The sequence below is a fragment of the Marmota monax genome, unplaced genomic scaffold, assembly GCF_021218885.2.
Source record: "Marmota monax isolate L192 unplaced genomic scaffold, Marmota_monax_Labrador192_F-V1.1 WCK01_AAM20220418_F8-fsc00163, whole genome shotgun sequence".
In the NCBI taxonomy this organism is placed as follows: Eukaryota; Metazoa; Chordata; class Mammalia; order Rodentia; family Sciuridae; genus Marmota; species Marmota monax.
In genome coordinates, this window is record NW_026693660.1 from 47,233 (window position 1) to 67,788 (window position 20,556).

Genomic DNA, 20,556 nt, shown 5'->3' on the forward strand with positions numbered 1-20,556 from the left:
GAGACACATCCCCAGCCCCCAAGAATACACATATTTAAATGTTAATATTCCAACCTTGAGTCCTGTTGTATACATCACAGGACATTAAGGGAAGGAAAGGGTAAATATTTTGGTCACAGTATCACAAACAAAGTAGTTCCCTTTTGAAGTATACATGGATCCAGCAGCAGTAATCAAGAGATCACCAAAGAAAACATGAGTCTCAGGACAACTATGGGAGCACACAGTCTTAGCTGGCCCTTCTCCTCCATCAAAGCCAACCTTGGGGGATGAGGGATGGGTTGTTTTGTTTTAAGTTACAGAAGGTTATATCTTCCTGCTGGCTCTGATTCTTCTCTGTTCCCACTCCTCCCAACTGGTTGATATCAGAAATTACAACTTTCAGGTATTAATTTATTAATTCTTTAGATTTTAACTTTTGCTTCCTGTTAACCTGCTGGAGGGTGGGGGGAGGGTGACTAGGGCTTTAAAATGACCCCAGTCATTCACACAGAACTCAGCAGAAGAAAATTACTAATCTGCTCTTAACTCCCAGCCCCATGTGCTCAGGCACTTGACAGACTTGCCAAGCACAGAATGTTCAGGGACCAAGAAAAAATTTATCTCCTTCACAAATTGGCTCAAGTAGATTAGACACCAGAACCTAACCTCTTACCCTCACTTCATCTAAGACTCAGGTAACCATCTTCTTCAGCTGCCAGCCCTGAAAACAGTACCAAGAAGTCTGTGTGGGATAGAGTAGCACACAGGAAAGATAAGGCAGTCAGGTCATTGTTTTTCCTTCTCTCTGACATACGTGGTGTATAGTTTATTTTTCACCATTCTCAATATTTCTCTCCTATCAGATATTGAAATGACTTGTCAAATTGTCTCCCTTTGTTTTTCTTTCAGTTATTTCACATATTGCTATAGAGTATTGCAAAATGATCTAATCTTTCTGGATCACACCCTGGCAGTATATTACAAGAACAGAAAAAAAAAAAAAAAAAACTCCTCTCACTAATAATGTTGTAAATCCACTTTTGAAAATTGTCCCAAGAAATACCCCTTCCCCACAAAATAGTACTGTCAACTTAACTGGTTTTCCCAGGACTTAGTGATTTATAGTATTTTCATATGCTATCGGTTTAGAGCTATGTTCATATTAGCAAAAAGTTGGAAAGAACTGAAAGTTACTTCTATGGATTAGTGGGTTGAAATAAATCCCTCCCCAAAAATATGTCTACCCCAAACCTCAATATAATATTACTTGGAATAAGAGTTTTTGTGGATTTAATTAAGGATATCAAGATGATACCATGATGGATTAGTTTGGGCCCAATTCAAAACCATGATTCCTTTAAAAAGAACAGGAGAAAACTGAATGAATATAGAGGCAGAGATTTGAAATATGTTGACCCAAGCCAAAGAACACAGAGCCACCAGAAGCTGGAGGAAACAAGGAAGGATTCTCCTCTAGAGCCTTCAGTGAGAGACACCTTGGTTTTGAATTTCTGGCCTCCAGAGCTGTGGAAGAATAAATGTCTGGTTTTTTAATATTTTTTTTAGTTGTCAATAGACTTTATTTATTTATATACAGTGCTGAGAATCAAACCCAGCACCTCACACATGCTAGGCAAGTGCACTACCACTGAGCCACAACCCCAGACCAAATGTCTATTATTTTAAGCCGTTAATTTTTGATTTAGTACAGCAGCCCTAAGAAATAAATATATATGGTAAGGACATAGAGAATGATGGAAGTGAAATAGAGGATGTTAGTATATGGAAAAAGATGCGAAACTCAAAATAGTAGATATGTGTTTATAATGAGTACATATGCATGTATATTGAAGAGACTATCTAGACTATTTTATTTTCATGATTATTTTTTAAGTAAGATTGTTTGAATGAATAGACAGCATTTCATATCCTAAGTCCAGTCATCCTGTGTGAAGCAGAGCCAGGATAGCACCCACACTATTTTTATGATCAATTTTATTTTTTATTTTTTTGGTTTTTGACCCAGTTATTATGCCTCACAAAAGCCACATTTTAAAATTCAAGTACTCACCAAAATCTTACCCACCTGTACATGCTTCCATGTAGGGGAAGCATACCTCTTGCCTCTACTTATCTTCTTTTTTTTTTTCTTTCTTTTTTTGGTGGCAGTGCTAGGGATGGAACCAAGGGCCTTCTACCTGCTAAGCACATCCTCTACCACTGAGCTACATTCCCAGTCTGTGAAGTGAAGAAACTGAAACCCCCCAAATTAAGTGATTGTTTGTATTTTATTTAGAGACAGGATCTCACTGAGTTGCTTAGTGCCTCAATTTTGCTGAGGTTGGCTTTGAACTTGAGATCCTCCTGCCTCAGCCCCGAGCCACTAGGATTACAGGCATGTACCACTGCACCCAGCCGTATTTTGGTTTTTTTCTATTTTTAAGGAAAAAATAGGACATATTTGTTTTGTACATATAAAGAAACTTTGGAAGAATAAAGTAGAAACAAATAGCAGTGGCTTTCCCCATGGGTGGGGGAACTTGCTCAATGAAAGAATTTTGGGCTTTTCACAACAGATCTTTTCATATTTCTTGGGTTGTTTTGGAGAGGGATGCTAGGGGTTGAACCTAGGGCCTTACCCATGCTATGCATGTGGTCTACCTCTGACTCATATCCCTAACATCTCCTCATACTTTTAAAAAGGCCATATGAAAGCATTGCATATTTAGAAAAATAAATATGTTCTTAAATGAACATCTAAAAAATGTTTGGCACTTCTTTAAGTAATTTAAGCCATCTGCAGAGCATAGTTCCTATGCTGAGAATCAGGAATCAAAGAAAGGTTCCCTTTCCTGTGCTATGATGCATATGTATGTGATACTGAGTTCTACCACTACTGGGTCAGTCCTCCCCATCTCACGCTTCCTTTAACATCAATAATAATAACTAGCCTGGCGTGGCAGCACACATTTGTAATTCCAGCAGCTCGGGAGGCCGAGGCAGGAGGTTGGCAAGTTTAAAGCCAGCCTCAGCAAAAGTGAAGCTCTAAGCAACTCAAGTGAGACCCTATACAAAATAGGGCTGGGGATGTGGCTCAGTGTTGAGTGCCCCTGAGTTCAATCCCTGGTATCAGCCTCCCCCACACCAAAATAAATAAATAAATTACTATCCTCATGGCACACCATGCACTTTTTTTTTAAGTACTGGGGATCAAACCCAGGGCCTCAATACATGCCAGATGCTTTTGTCTTCTAATTTTCTTCTAAGTTGTCTAGGCTAGCCTCAAACTTGTTTTCCTCCTTCCTTAGGCTCCTGAATAGCTGGTATTACAGATGGGTGCCACTATGCCCAGCTTCATGCAATTTTTAATTGTTTCATATGTCTTAGTACCATTTATTTCTCTCAATAAATCTATAAATACCATATTGTCCTCATTTTACAGATTAAGAAATTAAGGCACAGAAAAGGTGATTTGCCCAGGGTCAAAGAAAGGGAGCCAAGATTTGAACTTGAGCATTATGGTCTCAGAGTCTACATTTTTATATACCGTCTCACACTGCCCATCATTTGAATAGCAAGAGTATTCCATCTGGGTTTAGCCTTTATTTCTCAAGGAGTCTTGCAGGGTCTGGCAATATAGTTCAGTGCATAGCATGCACAAGGCCATAGATTCCCTCAGCACCAAAACAAAACAAAGCCCTATAATGACTTATGTGTCTTTTGGGAGGATTAATGGGGCATGTCTTTTAGCATCTCTGAAAACAGGCAAATTTCATTTATTTGAAATTCGTGAATTTCAAATAAGAATTTCAATTCTTATTTGAAATTCACGAATAAGATAGAATACAAAATAAGCGCTAAAATGGGAGGGGGTATGACCCTCAGAATGTTCCAGAGCAGTGGCTACCTGCTAGAAGGAGATTGTCATCTATTGTCTAAGTCCAAAGACTCAGAAAGACTGGGAATGGGCTGGGTGTCTCCTGCAGGGTGATAAGCTTCCAGCTTGGCACTAGACTAGTGAAGATGAGCAAAACTCTCAGGCAACTGTTTGGAGAAGATCAGAGACAATAGAGAGGCTTCTTTCAGAGAAAACAGCCTATTGGTTTGAATTCAGCTACAGTAGCTGGTAATCAGGAGCTTAACTCATCCGGTGAGTCATCTAATGGAACCATCAGCTTGTATTTATATCTACAGAATGTGGCCTGCCAGGCTGTCTTTGTCATCACTGGTACATGTGAAAAGGAACACCTGCTGCTCTTTCTCTCTGATGGGCTGAGGAATGCCACTGCTAAAGCAGGTGCCAAAGCCATTGTCCCTCCTTCTCTCCACCCTCACCCATCAGCCCTGATGCTTACCTTATTGCTCCCCAATTTTTGCTGCTTCTTTCCCCAATTTCTTCCTTCCTCTAATATCCAAAGCCCAAATTCAAGTTCATTCAACACATCTTTATTACATAGACTTTTCCATACATGGCGTTCATTCTAGGTGCTGCAGAGGTGGCAAGAAAAAGACTTCTAGTGCCAGAAACTAGAAGTTAAAATCAAACTAGGTTAAAATCTCAGCTCTACTACTTAATGTGGGATGCAGGGCAAGTTCCTAAGCCCCTCTGTGTCTGTTCTGTCATCTCTAAAATAAAGATTATAATACCTACCTCATGGGTTTATTATAAGATTCAATTCATTAATATAGGTAAAGTGCTTTGAAAAAGGGGCTAGGGATGTGGCTCAAGCGGTTAACGCACTCGCCTGGCATGCGCGGGGCGCTGGGTTCGATTCTCAGCACCACATAAAAATAAAAATAAAGATGTTGTATCCACCAAAAACTGAAAAATAAATATTAAAAAATTCTCTCTCTCTCTCTCTCTCTCTCTCTCTCTCTCTCTCTCTCTCTCTTCTCTCTCCTTCTCTCTCTTGAAACAATTTTTTAAAAAAGTGCTTTGAAAGGGGCCTGGCACCTGGTAAACACCTTACAAATGTTAGCTAAAGGACATGGTCCTACTTCACACCAAAGACTTCCATCCAGCTGGAGAGATATGACCCATTAAAACAGTTTAAGAACAAATATCTACTGACTTAATGAAATAAGTGGCTTGACTAATAAGTGCAAGAGAATGACTAGAAAGAGAAATATCATTATGATAGTGGCCAGCAAAGGCCTTACACAGAAATCTAGCTAAGTAGTGAGTTGATATCTAACAGAGTATGGAAAAATGAAATACAGGGAACAGCCTGAGTGGGTATGGGGATGAAGCTGACCAACAACCAGAACAAAGGCCAAGAGGCCAGATGGAGAACACGGCAAGAAGGGTGTGGGTCCAAATTTTCTCTGCAATTGGATATGGAATTAGACAAAACCTGAGATGTCAAGGATGGAGCTAAAGATGGGGAAACATTCAGATAAAGGAAACAGCTGAATCATGGAAGTAAAAAAGAAAAAAAAAAAAACCCCTCTCCGAGAGAAAGAACATGTAGAAACAGAAAAGCACCTTGAGGGTTCACTCACTTCAAGTTTGAAGGCCCAAAGAAAATGAGAAACCATATAACGAAACAGAGAAAGAGGAGTCAATGAGGCTACAGATGAAGCAAGGAGCCAAGCAAGGAATGGTGTTCGATTGCACTTGAAAATAAGCCTTTTTGTAAAAAATATAGGGGCTGAGGGTGTGGCTTACTGGTAGAGTACTTGCCTAGTGTGTGTGAAGCCCTAGGTTCCAACCCCAGCATGACAATAAAAAGTAAAGTAAAATAAAATTTGAATACTTTTTTTCCCAGAATTTAAGATCTCTGAAGGTGAGAATCCATTGGTTATGTTCTAAGGGTTCTACAAATCAGTTTTCTGGCTAAGAAACCTTTCCATACAAATAGCATTGATATTATTGTTAAAGTGCCCCACCCCCACTCCCAAACTAACACTTTTCCACAAAACTCCTTTGGGTTTTCAATGAAGTCTCTAAACATTATCTTATATTTTCAGTCTCCATCAAATCTAATGATCCCCTGCCTCTACCTCAAATGGTACAAAGTGATAAGTAGATATAAAAGTTTCAAAGTTCCTAAACTTTGGGAAACATAAACTGGGAAATAAAATTAAATATGAACTTGGGTCTGCAGCAATAAAATTAGAAGTGAGCCATAAAATCCCAGCCATGTATTTGGATCTGGCCTACTGGCAAGAGCAGGCACACAATGGCATGCCATGATTCCATGTGTAGCACAAGCTGTTCAGCTTCACAGAGAAGAGCAGCTCTGCCCAGCTCCTTGTCCCCAGTCTTCCCTTTCTGAGATCACCTTTTCTCCTGGGGCAGCTGCCTATTGATCCCTATAAATATACAAATCATTCTGTCTGCAAACTGCCATTTTCACAAGATTCTCAAAAGGCCAGGGCTGTCTACAGGATTGGGTGTTTAAATTCAAAAAAGAAAATCAACCAATATTAACAGTGATCATCAATGAGTGGAACCACAAGGCCTATCTATATTTCTTCTATTTAACTTTTTTTTATTTAAATTTTTTAATTTGTTTTAATTAGTTACACATGACAGTAGAATGCATTTATGCACTTTGATATACATAGATGGAATATAATTTCTTATTTTTCTGAATGTACATGTTGCAGAATCATTAGTCATGTAGTCATTAACTTTTAATATTTTCTAAAATATAATTACAGTAGTCCTCTTCTCCTCATTCAAAGGGGATACTTCAAGACCCTGAATTTAGTACCGGAAACTGGAGAAAATAGCAAACCCTGTGTCTACTGTTTTTTCCTGTACACACATACCTATGATAAAGTTTAATTTATAAAGTTGGTAGAGGAAGAGATTAGCAATGTCCAAAAATAATGTAGAACAATTATAAACTGTAATAAATGTTATGTGAATATGGTATTTCTCAAAAAATCTTACTGTAACTATATAAAGGTTCAGTACAACCCAGTGTGGACCACAGAAAACTAAAGCTATGGAAAGCAAAACCCGGCATAGGTGGGGACTGCTTTTAAAGCAAAACAGACCTGGAGATGTGGTCAGTGATAGAGCTTGTGCCTGGCATTAGCAAGGCCCTGGGTTCCATCCCCAGGACTGCAAAAAGTAAAAAATTAAAATATATTTGTTTTATATACTTATGTCAAATATATTTACATGTAACATACATATATATATATATATATATATATATATATTTTTTTTTTTTTTAAGAAACTGTTTACTGTTTTATCAAGACGCCTAGAGACTCAAATGGTATCAGGACCCCCATTTCCTCCTTTCTTCATCACTGGAGAAGAAGGGACACAGAGGGGACTGATAAGCTGCCAAGAGAAGCAGTGCACCCATGGCCTTTAATTTAGCTTCTTTCCAGCCCTAAATACTAGTTTCCAAAGGGAGAGAAGCAAAAGGGCCCTATATTTTTTTAGTAAACACTCCAAGTAGTATAGTTCTAACAATGTGCTAGGGCAGGGTAGGGAGGCCAACCTTGGCCAGATTGCATGCAGCTGCTTAACTAAGGCCAAGGTAAAATCAGTAGAATTACAACCACACCTTTGAGCAGCTGAGGTCAAAGTCTATTAACCCTGAGGTTAATGCAAGGAGAGGAAAGCAAGGGTGAGGTTCTTGGTAGTACCCTATTTGCAGTCAGATCAGGACTTCTTTCTGCTATTTCTTCTGGCTGTTCTAACCAGGTGGGAAGGACAGATTGAGTGCAGATTTTTTTGGTGGGGTACATTGCATGTTCAGAGTGTGAAAAGCCCTTCCCGAACCCAATGCAGTTTGGGTAGTTATTGGGCAGGTAGAGCAGCCTGCTTTGTGTTTGCAGAGAAGTAACAATAAAAATGTATGAGAGATGTCGGCAAACTTAAAAGGAAAAGGTAGCTACTTGGAAGGCAAAGGCAGAAGGATCACTTGAACCCAGGAGTTCAAAACCAGCCTGGGCAACATAGTAAGACCTATCTCTACAATTAGAAAAAAAACAGAAAAGGGATAGGCTCTGTGATCCTAGCCCACAATGAAATAATACTTAGCAGTGAAGAATTAAGAAGTTCTACATGTGCTGACAGGGAACAAAGATCCCGAATTAAGTTTAAAAAAAGTTGTGTGTAAGGGTGTAGTATACTATCATTTGTTTAAGAGAAAGAGAAACTTAACATCTGAGACTATGTCTGGAAAAAGAAACAGACTCAAAGCAGTGGTTGCCTCTGGGCAGGAAATGGGGGATTCAGAATGAACAGGGTAGAAAAATAAACTTTCCTTTCCATAAATTTTGTACCTTTTTGCATTCTATACCGTATGTATAAAACTCTATATGGTCTTCATATACATACACGCAGATACTTACATGCAAGAGTGGGGATCACTTGCATGAGGCCATGAAGTGACATTCTTTCTGATCACCTTTTTAGAAGAATTCTACATCCTCCTCCAGGTACTAGCTATTCTGCTGCCTACCCACCTCCACCCCATGATTTCCCACAGTAGCCTAATTTTTCTTCTCCACTATACTCCATCCTCTCAGACCCCCATACCCCTGTTAACCACCACTGAAGTGAAAAATCTTTCTCCCATGTTGCATTCCTTCAGAACCCTACAGAACTAACCAGCTAACTCTAGCTAAATTTTCCCCTTTTGGATATATCTGCCTATAATGAACTTTATACTAGCAGTGACAGTGAGGATTTGGAGAGCAAGTGAGAACACCAGGCCCAAGAGTTGAGAGACCTGACTCTTATTGAGGCTCTGTGACTTGGAGCAAATGGCTTTACCTTTCTGGGTCTAAATTTCTTTAGCTAAAAAAGAGGGTTATAAGATGTGATCTGCCACTGAGGCTCTTTCCACTTCTAATATCCTCCAAATCCCACCATACACTGCACTTCTCTGATCCCCCTCTAAATTGCTGGTGTGTGTTGTATGTGTTGAACAGCACCACCCTAGTGCATGCCACATAGGTCACTTTAAACAGACTAGGAGCCTCAGTTCAAAAAATACAAAGAAACAGATGAAATTAGTTTTAATAGATTTTATTTAATCTAATATGTCCAAAATTATCATTTAAACATGCAATCAACATAAAAAAATAGTTTTGAGTTTCCGTTTTTTTGTTTTTTTTGTTTTTTTTTAATTTGGTCTTCAAAATCCAGTGTGTATTTTACATATACAGAATGTCTCAATTTGGACTGGACACATTTCAAATGCTCAAAAGCTACATTTGGCTAATGGCCAAAGTATTGAATAGTGCAAGTTTAGTAAGTCTGACAAGAAAGCCCTCTCTTCACTTGACACCTCATTAAGCCCAGAATTGAAGACCCATGAGCACCTGCCTACATCCATAGTTCCTCACCTGATTAGACAGGTAGCTGCGGCTGTACCCAGCAAGCACTGCAGAGTTCAGAACAGAGACCTTAAAGGCCTGCAAGCTGAATGACACTGGGGAGCTTCAGAGAGTGCAAAACAATGAGCTGGGGATAATCAAGTCTTTATGTTCAGGGTTTTCACAACACAAAATTGCACAAACTTACCAAAAGCATGTAGCCCTCTTATGTCACATCAATCCACTCATTAACCCCTCTGAGCACCTTCTCATTTCTAGGCTCCTTGCTGGGCCCTGGGATACAACTGGACCTGGTAACTGCAAACACTCACAAGAGCTCCCCCCTAGGGCAGAATGTGCTAAGTGCTTCCTTATGAACAACCTCTTTACTCATCCAAAAGTCCTTGTGGGATAAGAACTTAAGAAATGAGAGCCTGAGGTTGAGAAAGATAAAAGATTACATAAAGGATCTGAGCCCTACTCTTAAAAACCACCCCAGTCACACTCCCCAGCCTCAAACAGCTCAGCACACCAGAAGCAATGAGGAATTATGCAACTATAGGTCATGACTGCACAAGGGATAAGAAACAAGGGGAAAAAAAGAAAAAAGAAAAAAAGGCCTGGAAGCAGGAGGGCTTGGGGAAGGATTCCTAGAGGCTCCCTGGAACATGACTAGAAAGTTGAGGAGCTCCCCAGACAGAGAACAAATACAGGGCCTTCCAGCAGGAGCATCAAGCTACAGAGGCCTGAGGAAACCCTGATTGCCTGGTGGTTGGAAGCAGCATGTCTAAGGAATAGAGGCCCCAGACACATGGAGGTATTTCACCGAAACCTACACCTAACAGGCCTTAACAAACATGAAGAATCTGGATTTTATCCTAGGGATCATGGAAACCACTAAAGATTTTCTCCAGGGTTGTGAATGGGACCAGATTTTCATTTTTGAGAAATCATCCTAAGCCAGGTACGTAAGTCCCAGTAACTAAGGAGACTGAAACAGGAGGATCACTTGAGCCCAGGAGTTTAAGGCCAATCTGGGCAAAACAGCAAGACCTCCACCTCAAAAACAAAGAAAAATTTACTCCAAAGGAGGGATCTCACACTTTGCCTGATTCCCTTTGTCTTTCTGGGGTTCTAAGTTCAATTTAAAGGCTATTATACAAAGCATAGATTTGCTTCTTGCAAAGAGTTGGACCATCTCCTAGAGTTTTAGATTTAATTCCAAGGGTCTGTGATGTTTGTTTTCTCTAAAGAGAAGTTGTTAACTCACAAACCCTGAAAATGGACCAACACAAGCTAGTAAGTATCCTTGGCATCAATGTTGACTGGGGTCCCAGTATGGGCAGCTTGCTTGGACTTCGATGAAGAGGCCAGCCCTGGCTGGAAGTTTTCATGATTCTGACATACAGTAGTACTCTACATTTACTTACAAAGAAATGTGTACGATTTTTGTGGCCAAGGAGAAAAAAAAAAAAAAAAAAAACTGAAATGTTTCAACTCCTCAATGCCAAGGCTCCAGTGTTTCCTCCTCTAAAGCCTATTGTTCACTGGCTTCAAAGACCACATCTTACCTCAGCCCAGCCCCCCACACATTCCTTCCAGCTCACCTGATTACCCAGTTCCATTTTCAGCTCATCAGCCTCTGAGGCTGACCTACTTTTCAAGCCTACAGAAGCAGAAAAACTTGGGCATTATACAAACGATAGAACATAATTAGGACAGACATGAAGGGGAGGATCTGCCACCGCATGTACCAAAGTCACAATGATACAGACAGAATCTGGATAAACAACTATGAGGCAGTTTTCAGGAAGGAGAGAGAAAGTGGCAGGCTGAAAGAGTGGGCAAGGACACTGAATGTAATTGAGCAGGATTTGGCCACTGACATGCTGGAAAAGTGAGCTGAATACCAAGAGGCACCAAGCAAGATCACTTTACCCAGTGATAAAGGCTGAGCGGGCTCACTTTGCTTTCAGTGGTCACCTTGGTGTTCTGAAAGCCATGCCCCATTCCAAGCAGAGAGAGGCCTCAAGACTCAGGAAGCCTTCACACCTACTGCAGGACCGGGGGAACAGTGACTTGATTCACAATTATAACAGGTCTGTGGAGAGAAATAGAGGAGAAAAGAGAGAAGTTCTCTCTGATCTCACTCACTCTAATTAAGGTGCTGCCCTGTAAGAGGATATTCAGAAATAAGTTTTTCAAGGAAGTAAAAGGTCAAGGGTCACTCCACTAGGATGTTTCTGAACTTTTTGCTCTGTCAACACCCTGACCTGGAAGGTCACCCCCTGCCTTTGCCAAGAAAATGGAATGTTTCAGGGACACATTCCCCGTTCCCAAACCCCTTCCTCCCAAGAGGCCTGAGTGTAAGAGGGTGCAGTTCTGACAGCTGTGTGCTCTGGCCCCACTTTGTTTCCACATTCTCCACCAAGGAGAGGCAAAGGGTGCAGAGAGAAGGGCATAAGAGCAGCAAGACAAAGTTCACCCATCCAGAATGTTCCCCCTGGAATGAGGCTCGCCCCAATTACTACAGGGACCTGGCTGGCATCAGGGAAAAGAATATTCTCCTACAAAGGTGGAAAATGAGAGGCCAGGGTGCAGGTGGAAGACTACTCAGTCATGGAGGGGAAGCTGGTAGAGGCGAGCAAACATGGCCTTCCGGATCCGGTGGAAGAGCTGAGCCAGCTGGTAGAGGAAGGGCAGGGAAGAAGGAGACGCTGTAGGAAGAGGGAAAGACTCTGGTAAGTGTCCCTTCTCACACGCCCCTTTTCACTCCACCCATTACTTGGTCCTCAGGAGCTCTGCCACCTGAGGATATGTACTTGGTGCTTCATGGTATTTGCATGTTCTTCAATAATAAGGAATCTCACTTTCTCTGGGATATGGTTTCTCCACTTGAATTACAATGACCTTAAATTTTCTAAGAAAAAGATCTGGATTTAATCTAACTTTTTAATATTAAAAAAACAGGCAATAGTGACTGTCTTTGGAAGAATAATTTGGGGATAATCTTTCACTACATTTTGTACCTTTCTGTACCTTTTAAATTTGAAGCCATATGATAATTTACTATAAAAGTTAATTATACTGAAAATAATATAAAATAAGATCTACCAGGTTTTTTCTTTTCATTGTTTGAATTACTGATTTAACAGGGAATATACTTTTTTTCTTTGAAAAAAAAAATGGGCCTAATACTTGTGAGGCTGAGGTAGGAGGATCATTTATGTCCGGGGATTCAAGGACAGTTTGAGCAACATGGTGAGACCACATATAAAAATGAAAAAAAAACAAAACAAGAAAAGAGAAACTTAAAAAATTGTCTGGCGTTAGGGATGGAACCCAGAACTCTGACCATGCTGAGAGCACATGCTGTACCACTGAACTTCACCCTCCACCCTTAAAAAATGTTTTTTGTTTTTAAAGCTACTAATAGTCAACTGTTCTTATATCCTTTCTAGCAGTTCTAACTGTGGTCCACTTGCAGATCCTCTCCTCCTTTAGGCCAAGGCACTTCTGAAGAAGCTCTGAGCAGCAAGTTCAAATGGCCTGCTATCCCCATTCAGATCAGCATTTATGAAACTAAAGGGCTTAGAGGAACCATAAGGAATTTCTAAGTTTTTATGAAGTCTCTGGTACAAAGTAGAAAGTCAAAGGGTAGATAATAAGAAAGAACACAGACTAGCTTTTTTTTTTTTTTTTTTTTTTTTTTTTTGTGGTGCCCAGAATTAAATCCAGGGCCTTGCACAAGCTAGGCAAGTGTTCCACCACCAATCTAACATCCCAGCCCTATCCTTACCAGTTTTGAGAGCCACCTAGTGACTTCGTACAGCAAATAGGACTTTCTGGAGGAAATTTCTACTCAGAATACAGCAAAAGGGTTAAAGTCATATAACTTTAAGTCTGAGTTAATAAACAGAGTGGAAATTAGATCATAACTCACAGAAAGTAACAGAAAAAAATAATCTAAACACGTTTGTCTAACCTTGGTCCAGTGTTTATACATCTGAACAGTTAATTCAGGAAATAATCAACGGTGTCCAAAGTAGTAGTAAGACAGAAAACAGAATCGTCATCAGAATGTTGAATATTTAAATCAATTATGGGAATTTCTATAAATTGAAATATTATTTAGGCTATTTAAAGCCATGCTTAAAAGAATACTTATGATACATAAAACTGCCTACCATACTACCATATCCATATCTATAGAAAAAGACTACAAGTTTAACCACTGCAATAGTAAGCATAGGTGATTTTTTTTCTTCTTCTTCTTCTTCTTCTTTATGCTTTTCTCTGTTTTCCACTCCCCTCCCCACTTTAGCAGTAATAGGTACTTAACCCAGGAACACTCTATAACTGAGTCATAGCCCCAGCCTTGTTTTTATTTTTTTAATTTTGGGCAAATTGCTGAGGCTGGTCTGGAATTTGTGATTCTCCTGCCTCAGCTCCTAAGTAGCTGGGATTATGGACATGTACCACTGTGCCTATCTCCACAGTTTTCTAAAATGTAAAAGTATTTCACTTACAATTTAATATTTGTAACATTAACAATTTTATAAACATTAATTAGACATTATACTTAGATTAACACTCTTTTAAATATTCATAATGAAGAAGGTTTGTTTTGTTTTTAATTCTGAGGTGCTAGTCAGATTTCACCCCTAAATAAAGCAGACATCCACATGACTCCATCAGTGTTCAGAACACTCAAATTGCAGAGTGGATTTTCTCCAAACTGCTCCCATAGACTCTACAGCTAGTCTTTCCTTCCAGGTAAAGCTGACTTCTGCTTAAATCCTCATTGTGGCAGAGGCTTAGGGAACAATGTTGTAGTCCATGGCTCCATCCCCAGCAGGGCTCTGATGGGAGTACAGAAAAGCAACTGTTCCCACAGGCCCAATCACTGTCAAGGACGCCTTCCCCAGGAAGGAGGGTATGGAATGTTCTCACTTACCTGGATCAAACCTTACCACCAAGAGACAAAGGATCAATGTGGCAAGGAGGCTCTTCTTGAAGGATAGAGAAAGAAAGTAGCTCAGAGCACAGTCCCAAAGCCGACGAAGCAGCATCAGTAGTGACAGGAACTTGTGGGAAAATGAGCCTGGTCAAGGGACAGAGTGTAACTTCAGAGTAAGTTAGGAGGATAGGTTCAGTTCTGAGCTAAATTATAAGAGTTACCTCATGAAGTTATTCAAAAGGAAATTCCAAAAGCTTCGAAAATGTTTTGAGGACAGACTGCATCACCAACTGACTGTCATGTGCAGACAACACCTACTTAGCTGAGTAAACCCAGCATATACGGTGTTTCTTTTAATGGTCTCATTATTTTATAGCCTTATTTATAGCCTGGCTTATGACACATACATAAGAGTAACACAGACCCACAATTCTGACTATTACATTAACACAGTGAAATGAAAGGCACTTAATATATATAGTGAAGAATTCAATAGTCTTGGATTATGAATATAAGCATGAATACTGCCAGCACAAAGGCAAGCGGTATCAGTCCTGAAAGAAGAATCTGGACTTGCCATTAAACATCTCTTCTCACCCTCTCCCTCACAGGAGGTGCAGGGTAGAGGGCCAAGGCAGCCACACATGATCCCTGAAGCCAGCAACCTGCTTGCAAAGAAGTGATTCTACCTCAGCAGGTTGATGCTTTTAAGCACACCAAGAATAATATTTTTGAGAACAGGATTCAGTCTCCTAATTAAACTGAAGGACCTTTGTTAATTAAAAAACAAAACAACAAAAAGACTCCCAGATGAAATTTAGCATAATAAAGAATTTTTCTGCAGAACTGTCTAGAGATGGAATGTGCTGTTTCAGGAGATAATGAATTTTCTATCTTTGCAAGTATTCACACAAAAACTCAAGGAAAGGGAGATGAAAGGATTTAAGGATCAGGGGCAGGGTCTGGAGTACAGGGCCTTTAAATTCTCGTGTAACAGAACAATCCCCACACTCACCTTTGTGTAGGTGATCCTAGAATGATGCTAACTAGAAGCCATTGTGTAAAACTGCATCCAAATGAGCAAGTTAGACCTCAAGAAAATAGAAATACTCAAAAGCTCTAGTTAAGTGAAGGTAGACTGGAATTGGGCAGGAACCAAAAGCTGAAAACAAGTAATACTTACTACATAAAGTCAAGCTACCAAATTATGATGTTAGTTTCTCAGCTATCCTGAGTATATCTCATATTTGTCTGTGTTGGGGCCAGCATTTAAAGGAGGACTGACATCCCACCAGGCTATTATGGTAGAAGCAAGATATCTAATGAGAGGACCTCAAGGAGATGATGACTGATCAGCCCTCAAAAGGAAGGTGACCTTCAGAAGACCAGAATCACAATTCAGAGATCCATAAACCCCAACCCTTTATGGAGAGTCTCATTTCATTGCAAACTTTAGAGGGTCTGGTTGGCTTTTTAGGCAATTCATCAAGTTTCTGTGATTCAAGAGTTATTCATACAAAGAATTGCTCCCAAGGCCTTAGGAAAGCCTTGAAGGACTCAAGATGGAGGCAAAGTCCGCAATTCCACTCTATAGAGACCACAGAGGTATAATCCTACCTTCCTGGTTTAGTTTCTGGACCTCCTGGGAGCTTGAATGTTCCCGTTTCTGCTGTTGCCTCGCTGCATGAATGGTCTGGAGCACTTTTAGTCGCTGCTCCTCACCAAAGGCTGCAGAGCCCATCACAAGCTTTTCAGCCTCCAAAAAGCGGCCCAGAGGCAGTAGCACCCGCTGTAGGTGGAGTTCACACAAAGCTCCATATTCTGGAAGGCGCTGGTTGTCTGGGTCTTGAAGCCAGGAACAGACCACATTCAGCACTGCTCCAGGCTCTTGCATTTTGCTGTATAAAAGAATACTGCATCCCCAAATAATGCAATTCCCCCCCCCAAAAAAAGTAGAGTCAGTGCTCCATAGTTGGTTATTTCTCATAACCACTATGCTTCTCCTATCAAACCCCTCCCAAGTCCTCCAGCCATTCCCTATAGAATGCTGACATTGTTAAAGAATTAGGAATTCCTAGGAAGTAGCAAGCAGCTCCTTCAGTTCTATCTACTGGTCATCCCACCTCACTCCTATTCCCTATCTCCTCTTCTTCTTTTCCTCTATCCCAGTCCTAAAATCCCCCTTTCTCATCCTTTACTGCTATTTTGAGGTCTGACAAAAGCAGGGAGGATTAGCTTTGGAGGGAAATGGTTAGGGAAGCAGAAAGAAGAAGTATTAGATCCAGATTCAGGAGAGAAGAGAAAAATCCTCTTGTTCCAGTACTGATCTAGTGCCAGCAAAAAGGACCTACCACAGCTCCAGGATTTTCGGGGGTAGCTTTTCAGGGACCTGGTAATATTGAAGGACCCAGGAGAGGACTTCCCGCCACCGATCCATTTCTGCCAGGGCCTGGATCCCCACAATACACAGAGAACATTTCACCTCCAAGTAGCTGTCAGCAGAAAGACCAATTCTGGTTTAGAAGTAGTTCCCCTTCAATTCCATTTCCACCTACACCCTGGGACTATTCTCCTGCTCCCAACTTAACAGCCATTTACCTCTCCCATCCCAATCATCCTGGGGGATTCACAACTGGTCTCATGGGTGGTCCTCCCTGCCCTTCATTACTTTATAGAGGGAAATCAGCTGTTGCCCAACATGCATCTTTGTATGGAGGTGAAATCAAGTTTGAATGAACATAAAGAGTATCCTGAGGGGAAAATATCAAGGTTCAACACAGACATGTGTATCTAAAGAAAGCTGGAACTAAGTGTATGCTTAGTGAAGAAATGGGCTTGGAGCAAAGCTTTTGGCTACATATAGGTTTAGGAACTCCACAACTGGACTTTGAGAACTACCTAGTAAAGTACCTCCAGATGTCCAGAAGCAAAGCCTTCAACATTCACTATAACAAACTCTCTTGCTCCCTAAAAGCACAACCAGAGTTCCACACTTTATCCTTCTCTGAGGTCAGCTTTGACTTTCTACCCTCCAAGTGTGCCCTAACCCAAATTTACAATCCATAGAGAAATGGTGCCCTTAACTGCCAGAGTAGGCTGTGGGATTAGAAAGAACAATGTAGAACCAAGATCTTCTCCAGATTAATTCTTTTTTTTTATTAGTATTATTTTTTTTATTTTGGAGAGAGGGAGGGAGGGAGAGAGAGGGAGGGGGAGAGAGAGAGGGAGGGAGGGAAAGAGAGAGAGGGAGGGAGGGAGAGGGAGGGAGGGGGAGAGGGAGAGAGAGAGAGAGAGAGAGAGAGAGAGAGAGAATATCTTTTTTGTAGATGGACACAACACAATGCCTTTTTTTATTTTTTTAATGTGGTGCTGAGAATCGAACCGGGTCCCGCCCATGCTAGGCGAGCGCTCTACTGCTGAGCCACAATCCCAGCCCCAGATTAATTCTTTATTCCAATCCTTCAACAGGACCAGAACACTACTCCTGCTTTGACACCCCCCCACCACCACCATTTCCAAGATCAGCCACGGTCTGGGGTGAACAATTGTGGGATGGGGGCTGGGAGTACCTAAAGAAGGATTTCCTGCTTAGTGAACCAGCTAACTGTTGAACACCTGATACACATTCAGCCTCCCCACCATGCCATTATACGCTGGAACCAGGAGTAAGGATTGCCAATAGGTTCGGTTACACCACCGCATCTTCATTATGCAGTGCCTCAGTTTCTTCCTCTGTAGCATGGGCCCAAGATGCACAAACAGGAAAGCCAGATGTGCAATTTGGGAGGGAGGGAGAAAGGAAGGAAGGGAGGGAGGGAGGGTGGAAGGAAGGGAGGAAGGAAGGAAGGAAAAGAAATCCTGCAACTTTTGAGTCCCTCCCCAAGAGCACCCAGAATAGAATCGAACCCAGCACGTACGTGCCCGCGGGCTCTTCGGCCAAGGAGTCGTTGGCCAGGCTCTGCCAGGCCCGCTCGCAGGTCTCCAGTGCCGCGCGGAAGTCTAGGTGCACCACCAGGAGGTCGGCAGCCTCCTCCAGCAGAAGCACTGAGGGAGACGCTGCCGGGACCAAGCGCGCGGGCTCGCTGCTCCGCAAGGGGGTCCCGAGCCCCTTAAGAGGGGCTGCAGAGGTCGAGATGTCGCTCTTCATCGCCAGCCTCGGCTCAAAGCCTGTCTCCTCAAACATCAGAAGGACCGCCTCTCCCGAGACTCCGCGATATCCTGGGTCTGCCTGGGAGAGGAGGGGGAAGTCTTCCTTCCCTTCCCCACAACCTGTCCGAAGGTCGATTCTGGAGAAGGAAGAGGAGGGGGCAAGACAAAAGCTCGCCAACAGCCTGGCACTCTGAGAACCAGTCTACACGTCAGGTTTGCAGAATTGCTGCATCTATGGAATACCTGGCCTTATTAACTCCGGAGAGCTCTCCCGGCTAACAGAGCCCGGCAGCAGCTTCATGGGGCAGCGAGGGCCGACATCTTTGGCGGTCGTGTGGACACGCGCCTGCTCCGGACTCCGGGACTCTGGGAGTTGTAGTCTCCAGTGCTCGACTAAACCGCCCTCTAGAAACGGGGAAAAGATTGTACTACAACTCCCAGCACGCCGCGCACCAGCTGTCACGGTCCTGGGAGAAAACATCTGCGCCCAAGGGTTGAGAAATAAGGACAAATGGACTACTAGCAAAACCACAGCAGTCTTGGGAGATACCCTCGCTAGCCAGTTTAGGCAGAGGCGAAACGGAAGAAATTCCATTAACGGAGGCGGAGCGACCTGCACGCTTCTAACTCTTGAGTTTCTCCTGGGGTGGCAAATAGAACTGCTGGAGGAAGTCTAGGAAAATTACTGAAAGAAAACAGCAAAGCTGGCCGCTTTTTCAGAATATGTTCAGCCTTCTCAAACCTACCTCACAGTTCATTCAATGTTTTAAATGGGCCTGACATTGTACAACACGCTTTGTGTGCGATCGTTTAATTCTTCCCTCCCCATTTTACAGGTGAGGACATTGGACCCTACTTAAATAATTTGCTGAAGGTCACACAACTAGGAAGTAACAGAAATACTGTCAAAGTAAGGCACTTTGGGTAGATGGCATGTGTTTAACCACTGTCGGTTCTTCAGAAGCCGAACTGAGTCTATACTTTCTATTCAGGGGATGCAGTCATCACACAAACAAGCTAGGTAAGTTCCTTGAACCCTCGTTGCCCACATAATTTAAGTATGTGGTGAAAATCAAAGTCATGCGGTGTGTAATGCAATTTACAATGAAATGCTAAGACCAGAAAAGGTATTTGATAAATCGCAGCTATAATAACTATCTAATCTGAATAGTTACACAAATTACATCTATTATTATAGTATGTGTTTCACCCAGGCTTTGCCTAACCTCCCACATTTATACTAGAACCTCTTGGCTTCAGTTTCTCCCCGGTTTTCTACCTTCTGAACGCTCTCCAAAGCGTCCCTAGAATCATTTGCTCCCCTATTGATTAGATCAGACAGGCCAGGCACAGGGTAAGTGCTTGCTCACATGTATATTTCCTTCCTCTGTCACTGAGTATAGACTTATCCATCTTCTGGGTTTACAGCTCTCTGCAGAAAGGTAATAAGGCAGAAACATCAAGTCCATCAGACTCAGGAAAAAGAAGTGTGGACACTGTGACCATATAAAATGCCACAAATATAAATATTCCACAAATATTTTCTGAATACATACTAGGTGGCAGGCACTGTTCTAGGCCCTGAGGATCCCACAGTGAACAAAAGAAACAAAAATGTCTCTTTTACTTAGCTTACACCATCATGGAAGAAAAAAAACAAAAAATAAATAAATAAGGTTGGGAGTATAGCTCAGTGGTAGAGCACTTGACTAACACATGCAAGAGCCTGGGTTCCATCCCCAGCGAGAGAAAGAAAAAAAGGGAGGAAAGAAGAAAGGGAGAGGAAAGAATAATAATGGTGGTATATGAAAAGGAGAAATAAATGAAATAGAGAGGAGAGAATGGAAGTGATAACAGTGGGGAGGTAAAAAATGGTATCTGCATTTAATTTCATTTTTTAATAGTAAATTCAGGGGTGAGGACACAATAGAAAGAAAATATGTCCCTTGTGCTCAGCAATAGCCCCTATCATTGGAGTCACTATTCATTTTGGAACACTGCCCTAGAACCAACAAATTCTCAGCGTTTTTGTGAGTAGTCCTTCTTCCTCACCAGGCAATATTCATTCCCCCACAGCAAACTCTAGAGAAAAAGCAGAGATGCCTAGAAAGTGTGAGTCACTCTAAGACTGAGCATGCCAAAATGTTTAATCAGCTCTGCCTCAGACTTAAC

The 20,556-nt window shown here is 41.7% G+C and overlaps 1 protein-coding gene across 2 annotated transcripts; it reads right to left on the reverse strand.

The window, feature by feature from the left end:
• Positions 1 to 8,969: 8,969 nt before the first annotated feature.
• Pex26 (peroxisomal biogenesis factor 26) lies at positions 8,970 to 18,739 on the reverse strand. 2 transcript variants are annotated; one of them, XM_058584099.1, is made up of 6 exons: positions 18,628 to 18,739; positions 18,153 to 18,521; positions 16,587 to 16,727; positions 15,853 to 16,148; positions 14,233 to 14,379; positions 8,970 to 11,992 (listed from the first exon to the last, which is right to left on the reverse strand). In XM_058584099.1, the coding sequence occupies exons 2-6, from the start codon at positions 18,416 to 18,418 to the stop codon at positions 11,889 to 11,891; spliced, it is 954 nt and encodes a 317-aa protein (XP_058440082.1). In that variant the 5' UTR covers positions 18,419 to 18,521; positions 18,628 to 18,739; the 3' UTR covers positions 8,970 to 11,888. The 2 variants fall into 2 exon arrangements, with proteins under 2 accessions (XP_058440082.1, XP_046315778.1); XM_046459822.2 differs by having other exon boundaries at positions 18,153 to 18,730.
• Positions 18,740 to 20,556: the final 1,817 nt, after the last annotated feature.